At 34.6% G+C, this 13656-nt stretch overlaps 2 protein-coding genes across 6 annotated transcripts in view; one reads left to right on the top strand and one right to left on the bottom strand.

Annotated features, from left to right (window-relative positions):
- Nucleotides 1-13656, top strand: part of LOC114252835 (succinate dehydrogenase [ubiquinone] flavoprotein subunit, mitochondrial) — a 174973-nt gene that overhangs the window by 10136 nt on the left and 151181 nt on the right. The window lies entirely within an intron of this gene.
- LOC114252777 (protein SCAI) overlaps nt 1-13656 on the bottom strand; it is a 125956-nt gene that overhangs the window by 4522 nt on the left and 107778 nt on the right. For 3 of the 5 annotated variants that reach the window (XM_089731648.1, XM_089731654.1, XM_089731639.1), the window contains 5 exons: nt 5842-6688; nt 3452-3634; nt 3022-3375; nt 2690-2928; nt 124-318 (listed from right to left, as the gene is read on the bottom strand). In XM_089731648.1, the coding sequence (XP_089587774.1) occupies nt 124-318; nt 2690-2928; nt 3022-3375; nt 3452-3634; nt 5842-6688 (1818 nt within the window). Of the gene's footprint in view, nt 1-123; nt 319-2689; nt 2929-3021; nt 3376-3451; nt 3635-5841; nt 6788-13656 lie in introns of all 5 variants that reach the window. The other 2 variants (XM_089731659.1, XM_089731665.1) reach the window with 1 other exon arrangement.

The raw sequence follows: 13656 nt of genomic DNA, 5'->3' as shown, positions 1-13656 counted from the left end.
AACTTTTTTTATTTTTTCATAATACAATCTTGTATACACGCTAAATATAATAATACGTTAACAAAACTTTATAAATGTCTTTTACAGCAATCTCTGTCGTTGTTCTTTCAGATGAAAGCTCACCTTCTATAACGTCTTTTGATGAAGACGAGAAATGGCCGTCGGCGGATATGTAAAGTAGCAGCCCACCTCCGGGTGCTAAGTCATTACAAGCACTAGCCAGGTAGGTGAGCACCTGAGTCGGAGTCGGTTGATATAACAGGTACTTGTGCGGGTTATCCCGCACCGTACTCTCCTCAGGTTCGGTATCATTTTGTACTGTAACAATGCAGACGGAATTTTTAAACAGATAAAACAACAATATATAGCTCAATTCGCTGCTGCAGTAGGGGCTTTAACTACTGGATCGAGGACCGCAGATTCGATTCACGTATCGGGGAAACATTAGGCTTTTTTAGGCTTTAGGCCTAAATGGGTGGTCGAGCTCGCAGCCCGCCTGGTGTTAAGTGGTTACTGGAGCCCATAGACATCTACAACGTAAATGCGCCACCCACCTTGAGATATAAGTTCTAAGGTCTCAGTATAGTTACAACGGCTGCCCCACCCTTCAAACCGAAATGCATTACTGCTTCACGGCAGAAATAGGCATGGTGGTGGCACCTACCCGCGCGGACTCACAAGAGGTCCTACCACCAGTAAAGATGATGAGATGAAAGTGTGATGAAAATGTTTATGTCTGTCTATATATATTTAAAAGTATGTTCATATACATGTATTTTCCGGTTCTCATAGTACAATTAATTCTATTTTTGGGCCAAGCGATCGTGCTATTTATTTACCAGAGTAATTAATAGCATGTCTTTGATCGTATCTATATGTATTTTCAGTACACTATAAGCGCTTCGTACAGAGTAGTGAACGTAAAAATTTCGCGTCAGGCCATATTCGCCTAGTCCATGAAGATCAATTTCGCTCTGAAGCTCACGAAAGCCTATTCTATTAATTAGATTGCATATAGCTCTATAGGTCAGATTCGTTTAGAATCTATTACATTCAAACTTAACATCGTTGGAAGGTTTAGGATGGAAATATGATGATCGCAATTAAATGGTTTTTTTTGGAACATGAATGATGTGTTGTCAACAAAAATATATGTAAAAATAACAGATTAAAAACAAGAGTGCGAGATAGGCAGATCTTTCTTTTACTTATCGTCATGAGATTTCGATAACATTTTAATTGTATTCGTTACTGCGCGTGTTTGATGAGTGGGATAGCTCTCGCGCAATACAACTGAGATTTCAACCTTGACGGTATAGATGTTGTGGTGTTTATAAAGTCCGTTGGCGATTTGGACCGTGAGTCGGTCTAGAAATTTATTCCCAAAGGCGACAACTACAAAGTCGATACTACTGAATCTAAAATATTGATTGTGTTAATCGAATTAACGATCCCAAATAAGCTTTTCACTCGCTGCAGAAATAAGCAATCTTAAAAAGCATCTAACGCCACTTATTTTTGCGGATTTCATATTTACAAACTGATATGAGAATAAATTCGCTCGCGCAGTGAATTAGATTGAGACACTGTCAAATCGCAATTTTGCATCAAATTTTCCTGCTTAGACATAAAGTAGAAAATCGAACAATTTTTTGTTTTGAAGCGATTTAAATAGAATTTGCGCTTCGAGGGTTTTATTGAATTTATCGAATCTTATGATATATTTTAAAATATTAATTTAAATTTAATTGTTAAAAACATCGTTGTCAATTAAAGTAACGCATATTGTTATTTTGTTATGGCAGAAGCAATTGATGTACGTTGGCGGCGCAGTTTAAAATGTTTTCATGGGATACACATATTTTCCCAAATTGAATTTATTATCATATTAAATAATAAATAAATAAATATTTACTAACAATCACGCCACGTTAATTGGTCCCGTGATAAGTTCGTAAAGAACTTGTGTTACGGGTACCAGATAACGGATATAAATGTAAGATTTTTATTATACACATACATATATTTCTTATACATCCATAACCCTGGAAAAGACATTTATATTTATCATACAAATATCTTCCCTTGGCGGGATTCGAATCCGCGACCCTCTTGTGTAGTGACCATTTCACTTACCACTACACCAGACGGCCGTTATATTATATATTATTATTATATTATATTTGATTAGCAAGGATTTTCATTTCAACTTTCCAATAATTATTTAAGCTTAATTATGTAACTTTATCACGTAGATCTAGGAATTCTGATTTACGATTTGTTCAATTTATGATTGGATAGAGCCTGTTCATTGCATTTATGTTTCACAGTAAAAACGTGTTGCTCTATAACAATTATTAAATAAGTTTATTGGAAATATGCCATAATGCGGCACGTTGCACGTGTTTTATGTAAAATTGATTAGAATTTTAGAAAAAAAAGGAGGGTATGTATCTGATAGGGTGGACTAGCGGCTATAGCAATTAATTAAAACGTAAAATTACTTGAAACATTGTGTTTACTTGTATTGAGAAAATATAATTCAGAATGACACCGCACATCAAAAGTAAAAGGAACATAATACAAATTCAAATATAGCGCATCATAGACAATTATACGTGGACAGCATCACTACCTTCCAACAAGCCAATATACTTTTTTTCTGCTATTATTCTTAATGTAAACTTACCTCTTGGTAGATTTGGCGTTGTTAAATGCCGTTTTCGATGCTTAGGTGATTCTTCATAATTTCGTGATACTCGATCAGCAGTAGTCTCCCGTTCCAGGGTCTGTAAGATCCGGAACATATCCAAAGACAATTCCGAAAATTTTGCTTGATCCTCAGTACTGCCAATTATTATAATTTCTTGCAAATATATATTCATAATTGGCGAACGCTCTATAGTTGTTTTGTTGTATTCGTTGAGCCTTAAAATAATATCGCGGAGTATTGAGACGAAAAGGTTCGTTAATTAAACGTAGAAAAGATAATATTTTCGATTCTCGAGCATGCATACATACCTATGGGAGAGAACCACCGTGTAGCTATCTGGATGAACAACCGATACGATCACCTCTAACTGAATGAAAGCTTTAATTTCGTCCAGCACTATAACCCACTCTAGATGGTCGTCCGGATCGTAAGCCTGCCCATAATCCCTTATTAATATTTCAAGATCTTTAGTAAGCTCGATCACGAGTTTCATCTTCTTAAGCAGTAGACATACTACAATAAATCTTGCGTAGTACCGCAACTTTTTGACAACCAGCTCGCTTTTATCAAGCTTACAAGCTTGCGTGTAATAACTTCGTCCGCGTATTGCAGAGTAAAACGAGCAGGCTTCACTGAGATAAGCCGTTTCACTGGTGCGGAGACTAAAAGAAAAATATACATTAGAAAATCAATACATACGTAATGTTAAGCAATAAACACATTTATACGACCACTTACTAGAAATGATAATAGAGTTGTCCTATTTTCGAAGCGATTTCTCCGATTTGCCATCTTTTGAGGCCGTATCTAGTGTCAAGTATTGCTCTGTGTTCCTGCTGATATTTCCACAGTTTCGTGTATACGTCAAAAGTGCGTTCGAAATATGGATGCCAGCATTTGTGACCGTACAACGGGAGCTCCCTTTGCAAGCAAAACACCACGATTATTATTGTGAAATGTATGTCTATACTAATATTATAAAGAGGAAAGATTTGTTTGTTTGTTTGTATTGAATAGGCTCCGAAACTACTGAATCGATTTAAAAAATTATTTCACTATTTGAAAGCTACACTATTCCCGAGTGACATAGGCATCTTTTTTGAAAAAAAATTAGGGATCCTTACTAAAACTCAAATAATGTAACCCAAGGTGTAAAAAAATTACCTAAAATATTTTTTACATCGCGTGCCATACGAAAACTATTTATGATAGAACAAAATAATGTACTACGATTTTGTAGAGCACGTTACTAATTTCAAACAGTGTCGCGACAGCATATGTCCAACTATTATAGTTATGCTGCAATAAGTGTTCTTTTATTTAAAAAAAAAGAAAACTACGTAAAATATCGTTGAAATTTTTGTTAAAGACCGGAGCGGAGCGGGAGCCGACCGCTAGTAATCTATATATTAATACGTGAAGCAAAAACTTTGTACCCATTTTTTCCGAAAATTGCGCTGACGGAGGAGTATAAAATTTCCCACGCTTATAAAGAATATAGAGAAGGAGTGAAGAATGTTAATATTTATTTAAATTATGCATAAAAAATACAATAAACCAATAAAAAAAGCATTACACACACTTCCACGTATTTGACACACACACGCATGCATACTTTTTTGCTTTGCTTATAGTCTGCCAAATAGAGAATAGATTAAATATTGTTTGTCTTCATTAATATTTGTCTAAGGTGTAGTCTTGGCGAAATCTGTGGTTATAGAAGTATAATATTATAATTTCAGCGGGGGCCGCTAGCTTATGTTAATAATTTGTTAGCTATGAGCGTCAACCGTTTTAAGAGGATTGGAGTCAAAGCAAGGAAGCGTTTATTTTACGTTTTTCGCAAAACTAGATGTAAGTTGAAGTTAATTGTGTTCAAAATTGCTTGAGGCTTCCAACCTGTAACTTGGGTATGAGCAGCTGTTTCATTGAATCGCCTCAGTTGTAAACTAATATAAAAAAAAAACTCTATATATTTGCACTTCTTTAACTATTTCAGATCTATTTGGATACTTATCGGATTTGACCTTTTTTTTGTTAAATTAAAATAAACTTGTTGTTTAAAGAGCTCGGCTCAAAGGATACCCCACTTTTATTTAACTAATATCAGATGGTCGAAGTAGAATAAAATGAAATTCATAAAAGGCTGGCTCAGTGTAGATTTTGTGAAATTACAAGAAACAACTTTTTAGGTATGCCACAGTTTTCAACTGAAAATGGGATTGGACTGTAAAGGTATGTATCTATATATAATATGATAAAATATTGAACCGTAAAATGTGAAAGAGCTTGTCTTACATTAGGTATTGCGAGCGATATTCTCAGCCGTACAGCGTGCATTTTCATCTGCATAGCTATGTATGTTTTCAATACATAACGTACCAGTGAGTTGTACAAAAAAAGGCATCGACTCGTTATATATAATAGCTGATAGTGATTTGGGTGTTGGGTTTCTCATATCTGAAGTGTGGGGTGAGCATCTTTAATGAGATGAATATTGTTTTGTCAAAACACAATCTCACGAAACCATATACATGTATTTGGTAACAATAAGGATACTTTACTGCCGGAGTTTTTTTTATAATTCTAGGGTTGGCAGTTTACATTTACAGAATCAAGTACAGAATGTACTTTTGAAAACCACTACGATAATGTCTGATTTAAATTTTAGTTCAAAAGCCGCCAATTCGAAGAGCCCTGGAGGGAATAACTCTTTGTTCAAAGCCTTACAGGAGACAAACCAACGTCTTAAATTAGAGTTTATTTATTAAATTATAGAACAAACTGCCACGAGGCGCAGTGGTGAAAGGAATACTTAATAGTTCTTTGATTAAGCTAGGTTATGTGAGAACACGTCTCACAGAGGAATATGTGCTTTTATTGTTCTCGAAGCACAACCTGATAATTGTTTTATGATGCTGGTTGGATTAAGTCTTTTAAGGAGTCAAAGCCAAAAAGTGGCCTCGTTTCATTAGATTCTGCGCGAACCACTCACTATGGAGCTAACGCAGCACGAATGAATGCGGCAATTAAGTTACAAATTTTGCAAATAATTTATGCGAGCATTTAGAAATTAATAAAATACATTCAAAAAAAACTAATTTGATTCATTAGTAATATCACTTTACCTTAATCCATTGAACAATTGCTTAGATTTTTCAAGCAGATGGCAGAATTCAATGATGATTTTCCGTTCGTTTGAATTGAGTTTATTCATCTTGGTGACCGCGCAGTCCGATGGGTCTGGCAGCTCTGTTTTGGGCTCTTTAAGCTTTTTGACTTGCACCCGTTCTTCTCCGACTTTTGGGAACTCGAACTCGATTTCCGAGTCCGAAGAATTACTTTCTGGAGAATCAAGTTCGAGTAAATTTTTCAATTTTGCTTTCTTCCTACTATCGCTTCTCCTCGTTTTCTTCTTAACATTACGCTGGAAAGCGTCTGAACTTGTTAAGTTTTTATTTGGGGGGCGCGAATCAAAAAAATGTTCCTCGTCTGCGAATCTGAGTTTTTGCCGCCGAGTCCGAGATTTGTCTCTGCGTGCCGATTCCGAGTCTGGTGCCGGTGATGTTGGCGTATTGGGTCTCTGCGGCAAGCTCGACAGACTCTCAGGATCACTGCTTCCCGTACAAACTGGTTGAGATCTGGAAATATCTCTTCCGTATGGGATTTTTAAGATTTTCTTTAGATTTCCGAATGTTTTTGGAGATGCACTTCGACGTTCTTCAGTCTCATAATCTATCTGGGGCTTGGATGAGTCACTTTTGTTGTTTTGTTGTCGTGGTTCAGATTTGATGTTCCTGGTTTCTGTGTTTGCGCTAGAAGGTCCGGCTTCATCTACACGGTAGGTGACTTCGCGAATATCATCACGTAGCTGAATTTCCTGCTCCCACTTTTCTTGTAGTGCTCTTCTCTCGGCTTCCGCAGAATAAGTTCGAGGGTACCTTTGGAACTGTTCAAAAGTGTCATCACCCCAACCTGGCGGAAAGGAAAAGTATTCTTCAGTTCTCCAAGTTGGACTATACTTATGCCTTTCGCTTGGGCACGATTGAAACCTTTTGTGCAACTTGTCTCGTTCTGTAAAAAGAAAAAGTATATTTGAATTAGTCATCAATGAAAAAATTATGTTACAACCATTTTTGAAAAAAGGCACTAATGTAAACACAATATGTTAAATTCATTTGTGAATCCGATCAACACTATTGCCAAAAAGGTATCAAACATTTTGATTTTATTCAATAATTAAACACTTAAATAAGCTTTTGCAATTAATTTCGGTTAAACGTGTTTCTCTTATGTATGTATGTAAATGGTAACTTTTAAAACATCCATTAGTTTTGTTCCATTAAAATATTAAACCCAAGATATAGTCATTATAATCTTAATTTTTAGCAATATATTAATACTTTATACTCAAAATAATCACGACGATCGTATTGAAAATAGCATCATGTTCTGGGATAACCAGCGATCTAGTTCTAGCTAAGCTAAAGAAGAAGAGAAGACGTTCTAGAAGGAGAAGAAGAATTTCTAGAGAAACTAAAGTACTTACATCCGAAACACAATACTTGAAAAGGAAGTTATTATGATCTTTGAAGTAGATATCGACAAAGAATAATTGAGTGCTGCTTCAATTAAGCAAATGCGGTTTGCCGTTGACTTGGATACCAAATCCACCCTTGATAACTTTCACGAAAAGAATTACTACTATAGTAAAATAGTAATCACCAATACAAACCTTTACCGTACTCATTACAAAATAGCTATCTATATATTAATACGTGAAGCAAAAACTTTGTATCCCTTTTTACGAAAATTGCGCGGATGGAGGGGTATGAAATTTTCCACACTTATAGAGAATATAGAGAAAAAGTGCACAATACTAATATTTTTTTTAAATAATGCATAAAAGATACATTAAATCAATAAAGAAAACATTAAACACACTACCATGTATTTCACACAACACATATATACAAATATACTCTTTCCTTATTGTCAATTATCAAACTTTTGTTAGTGTTTAAAGTCTGTGGTCAAATTGAGAATAAATAAATATTGTTTGTCTTTATTATTATTTATGCATAGTGTAGTTTTGGCAAAATCTGTGATTATATTATATAAATACGATAGTATTTGACAATAGAACCATAATAATGTTTAAACATGAAATTTCAATTGATTAAAGTCGAATTTCGACTTCTGCGGGATCACTAGTATGTCTAAATTCATCAATGATACTCATAATGATAATCGACCCTTTCTTTGTAATAATCATTACACATTTTCATTGGCGTCATCACAATACAATCAAATAGACTATATATCGTAGACATTACTGTTTAAAGCCCCAGGAAGAGGGTTGTTGTATAATACTAGTATTGTAAAGAAGATTAAAGTTCCGCAAAAAGAAATAAGTGCGGAAAGCCGGCGTAAGTACTTGCCGAGAAACCTAAGAAAGGAGTCTTAAAATTTTTATTTTTGCTATTTTAAATATTACAGCTTTTTATTTATTTATTTTTATTGCTTAGATGGGTGGATGAGCTCACAGCCCACCTCGTGTTAAGTGGTTACTGGAGCCCATATAGACATCTACAACGTAAATGCCACCCACCCACCATGTGATATAAGTTCTAAGGTCTCAGTAAAGTTACAACGGCTACCGTACCCTTCAAACCGAAACGCATTACTGCTTCACGGCTAAAATAGTCAGTGTGGTACCTCTACTCGTGCGGACTCACAAGAGGTCCTACTACCAGTAATTTCGCAAACAAATTATAATTTTGCGGGTTTGGTTTTTATTACTCGATGTTATTCCTTCACCGTGGAAGTCAATCGTGAACATTTGTTGAATACGTAATTCATTAGAAAAATTGGTACCCACCTGAGATTCGAACACCGGTGCATCGCTCAATACGAATGCACTGGACGTCTTATCCATTAGGCCACGACGACTTCGAACTGAATTGTGATATTTGTGATATTAATTAGTTAGCTCATGATAATTATTTCCATGTTGGTAATAATTTATTTAAAACTACTATTACGATTAAATTTTGAGTTTTTTATTGTCATCAGATTTATCATTTCAGAAATATTGAAACGAAAATTGTGAAGTATTGGAAACACAAAGAAAATACGATAATTGGTACCCGCCTGCGGGATTCGAACACCGGTGCATCGCTAGATACGAATGCATCGGACGTCTTATCCTTTAAGCCACGACGACTTAAGGCATATGAGGACATTCTAAGACTTGGAGCTAAGGTTTGTGCTTGACCTCTGCGAAACGATGAAGTTAAGCCGCCTATCGTCTATTTAAATGACCAGTGCAGAACGTTTTCAACTGCTCACTGTATATGGTAGGAGTAAATTGTGTGACACGGATTCACTAACATCGAAGGTATAGAAATATTGTTAAATAACATATAGAAATTTGAAATTTTGCCTTATATCCTATATTAACTATTTTCAAGAGTGCCGTGTTCTGAATAAATAGTTCTTACTTGTTTTTGTTTTTTATCTCTTAACAATTATATTGTTAACTTAATGTTATAAATCAATGTTGATATAGAATTGAGAAAAATAAATGAAGAACACCTGTGTGCATTGCGGGTCTGCAGCACTCTCTGTAATGTGATGTTTCGATCGAAAGGTCAATTGTCAGGCATTTAGTTCTCTCTCGAGATGAGCTGCGGTATTCATGTTACATTTTCTACGGGCCCCGGTATCCGTTTCAGATCATGAGCTTGTAGCCTCCCTTTGATGAATATGAATGGATACATTCCAAGTTGTACCATTATAGTATGTGGTATTTGGTTTATCTATAAACCTATTACCTAGTACCTAGATATACCTAGTCTAAATAGATATTTGAATATAAAATGAATTTCACTAATAATGCGAATGGACTATCTGGCTTACTTACTTCTTTATGGGCATGTGCCTATTATACTTATGATGCTCACGATGCGATACTTCAGAGAAAAGTTTCGACTATCGAAATTATTTTTTTTATTTTTTGTGGCTTAGATGGGTGGACGAGCTCACGGCCTACCTAGTGTTAAGTGGTTACCGAAGCCCATTGACATGTACAACGTAAATTCTTCCACCTACCTTGAGGTATGAGTTCTAAAGTTCTAAGTTTATACAGTACAATGGCTGCCTCACTTTTTAAATCGAAACGCATTACTGCTTCACGGCAGAAATAGACATTACGGTGTTGCCTACGACGGTGTTACCTACCCCTTCGGAATTACAAGACTTCCTACCACCAGTAATTTTTATTACACGATTTTATTCCTTCACCGTGAAAGTCAATCGTTAACATTGGTTAGGTACTTATTTCATTAGAAAAATTGATACTTGCCTGCGGGATTCGAACACCGTTGTTTCTCTAGATACGAATGCACCGAACGACTTATCTTTTAGGCCACGATGACTTAATTTTACTAAGATCGATGTTTCATGATAATGAACAGGTACTAACATTCAATTCGCGTATCTCTGTACCCAAGAAAAGGATAGACTAGAATCTTTTTGGTAGGAGTTTGAAATAAAATTAATGACTCGAATAATTATTAACAAAGAATTTTGGTTGTGAAATGAAAATGATTACGTATGTACTAGATAAGTTAACTATACAAGCAGATAAATAAAGTTAAATAAAGTTCTTATTGCTTTTGGAACATTTTTCGGTACTTTCTGTGCAGTTAAATAAATTAACGCCAATGAAAAATTGTTTTTTTTTTATCCAATATTTAAAAATGTTCTTTTTACGTTGAAACTATTTAACGTTTAGCTCAATTCATAAATAGGTGCGATCCGCAGTGCAATATAGGTAAAGTGGCACGTCTGAGCAGGATTAGAAATATATCCAGGACTATGTAGTGCTATCTTTCTGCCATCTAGAATGTTCCAACAGAACCTTCAACGAAACACGAGAGGAAACCTATAACAAATGTTTACGATTGACTTCCACGGTGAAGAAATATCATCGTGTAATAAAGAAATCAAACCTGGAAAATTATTTGCGTAATTACTAGTGGTAGGACCTATTGTGAGTCCGCAAGGGTAGGTACCACCACCCTGCCTATTTCTGCCGCGAAGCAGTAATGCGTTTCGGTTTAAAGGGTGGGGCACCTGTTGTAACTATACTGAGACCTTAGAACTCATATCTCAAGGTGGGTGGCGGCATTTACGTTGTAGATGTCTACGGGCTCCGGTAACCACTTAACATCAGGTGGGCCGTGAGCTCATCCACCCATGTAAGCAATAAAAAAAAAAAATCTAACATTATCCAATTCATAATGGCATCAATTATATATATCTAGTGCCCAAGAAATAAGATCATGAAATTTTAAACGTTGGCACAATCAAGACTACTAGGCTTTAACAAAAATTAAAATGAGATTCAGGTGCATTCGCCTTATCAGGGCATCGCATTTCATGAAGACGATCAAACGTACGTAATATTAAAAAATATATATGTGAATAAAAATAAAAGTAAATAATAAATAAAAATAAACAATAAATGTATAGATGTAGTGGGAAATTATTTTTTTTTCAGGAAAACTTGGCTCTTTATCGGAATACGATGACACCCGAACTGTCAATGAATGAACGTATTAAATGAGTGACATTTTCATATCCATTAATATGGAACTTTATTGTTTAATGTCAAATGTCAATATGAATAATGTCATTGTACTGAAGCTATTTAAGAGAGCACGATAAATACGAACTTTTCCGAAAAATTACGAAGGAAATACTTTTTTCACTATATAATAATAATAAATAATAATAAAAATCATTTATTGCCTTTCACATCACAGAAAATAAAATGAAATACAAATAAAAGAAAAGAAAAAAAAAAGAGAAAAAGACAAAAGGAGGTGGCTCAGCTATTGCTGTTCAAGGTTGATAAATCGAACAGCGCTGATTTTCAGTCACCCCCGTTTCCCTTTGGTTCTTTGCGGGAATGAAGGCTAATTACGTGTTTACATACTTAGAATATGGTATAAATTAGTAAAACTAGTAAATTATAAAAACTTAAGAAAAAAACAAAACAAAAATCAAATTAAATTGTGAACCCGAATACAAAATAGAATAAGCACGGAATAGATAAATAAGGTATATCTATAACTTTGAAACGTTGTTAAGTTTTAACGTCATTTTGAATTACAAAAGCGTTAGGCGCAAGTCGGGTGTCATTATGGCGGAAGGGCAGATTAATCTGTAGATTTGTCATTGTGGTATTGATAAATAAATACAATTTTATATTTAATTTAACATTTAATGAATGTATACTACTGGAATACGCGTACACTTTTTTTAATAGATTTAAATTGCGATATTATATCGAGACAATGAGCGCAGTGCTACTGTGTAAATTATAGGCTATTAATGTTTTAATTAATACAAATGTACAAAAACATTGAATTTGAAAAAAAATATGTTGGAGAAAGTACAAAATACGAAGCTACTAAGAAATAAGTTGCGGCTTACTTACATATTCTACGTATGCATTCCTACTATTTAGCCTAACATGCTAAATGTTATTACTACTATTTAGCCTAACATGCTAAATGTTATTACTGATTCTCAAGAATTAAAACTCTTCATTTAATTTGATCAAAATCTTTTCTATCTTCGTAATTATAGCTTAATAGCTTAAAAACCTATTTGAAGAAATGTGCTATACTTTAAATACAATATTGTTGAGACTTCAATTTGATCGAGAAAAGCATTTTTTAATGGTCAACATTTGATCTTAATGGCGATATTGCTCCATATCATTAGTTAATGTGAATTATAACAGTCAAATATAACTATAGCAAGAGGCCTGTGTTTCGTTTTGAATGTCATAAGTAGATATCGTAACACACGTTATTCTAGTCTAAGCTATCAGATTGATTTTTATTATATTCGGGATAACTTATATAATTATTAATATTAATACTATATAGAATATCCGGATTTATTTTTAAGAACGGTGAAGTGCGGGTTACTTCTGGCATTTTCGATATAGAAATTATGGTGTTATCGAAGGTTCTAGAACACAAAAAGTGAAAACCGTTTCTCAGAACCCAATATTTTGGCAAAGGTGTGGCAATGATAAAGAATTCAGAAATTTCTCTCACTGTCAAAAACGAAAAAATTAAACAGAATGTATATTGTATATATTAAATATAATCAACACATTGTCACAAAAGAAGACTTCTAGAGACATAAGATTATTAGATTAAAAATGAAAATTGGATAATTTTTTAAACACGAATTAACGCATTTTTTAATAATTGCTTAATTGCTTTGAATTAAAATCAATTAAGTTCGTTCGGTTCAAGGAATCTATCGTCATATGTAGTCAAACACGCCCTTCTTCGATAACTACTGTTTTTTTTTTGTTTTTTGCTCAAAATTAGTTTAATAATAGATAGAAGTCGTCGTGGCCTAAAGGATAAGACGTCCGGTGCATTCGTATCGAGCGATGCACCGGTGTTCGAATCTCGCTGGCGGGTACCAATTTTTCTAATGAAATACGTACTCAACAAATGCTCACGATTGACTTCCACGGTGAAGGAATAACATCGTGCAGTAAAAATCAAACCCGCAAAATTATAATTTGCGTAATTACTGGTGGTAGGACCTCTTGTGAGTCCGCACGGGTAGGTACCACCGCCCCGCCTATTTCTGCCGTGAAGCAGTAATGCGTTTCGGTTTGAAGGGTGGGGCAGCCGTTGTGACTATACTGAGACCTTAGAACTATATCTCAAGGTGTGTGGTGCATTTACGTTGTAGATGTATATGGGCTCCAGTAACCACTTAACACCAGGTGGGCTGTGAGCTCCTCCACACATCTAAGCAATAAAAAAAAATAAAAAAAATACCTAACTTTTTAAGAGCTCTAGAAACAGCTACGAGATAAGGTAAAAAAATTAAGATTA

Source organism: Bombyx mandarina, chromosome 01 (assembly GCF_030267445.1).
Source record: "Bombyx mandarina strain Sakado chromosome 01, ASM3026744v2".
NCBI classification, from domain to species: Eukaryota; Metazoa; Arthropoda; class Insecta; order Lepidoptera; family Bombycidae; genus Bombyx; species Bombyx mandarina.
The sequence above is the reverse complement of the archived record's forward strand: the minus strand, read 5'-3'. Positions and strand labels throughout refer to the sequence as shown.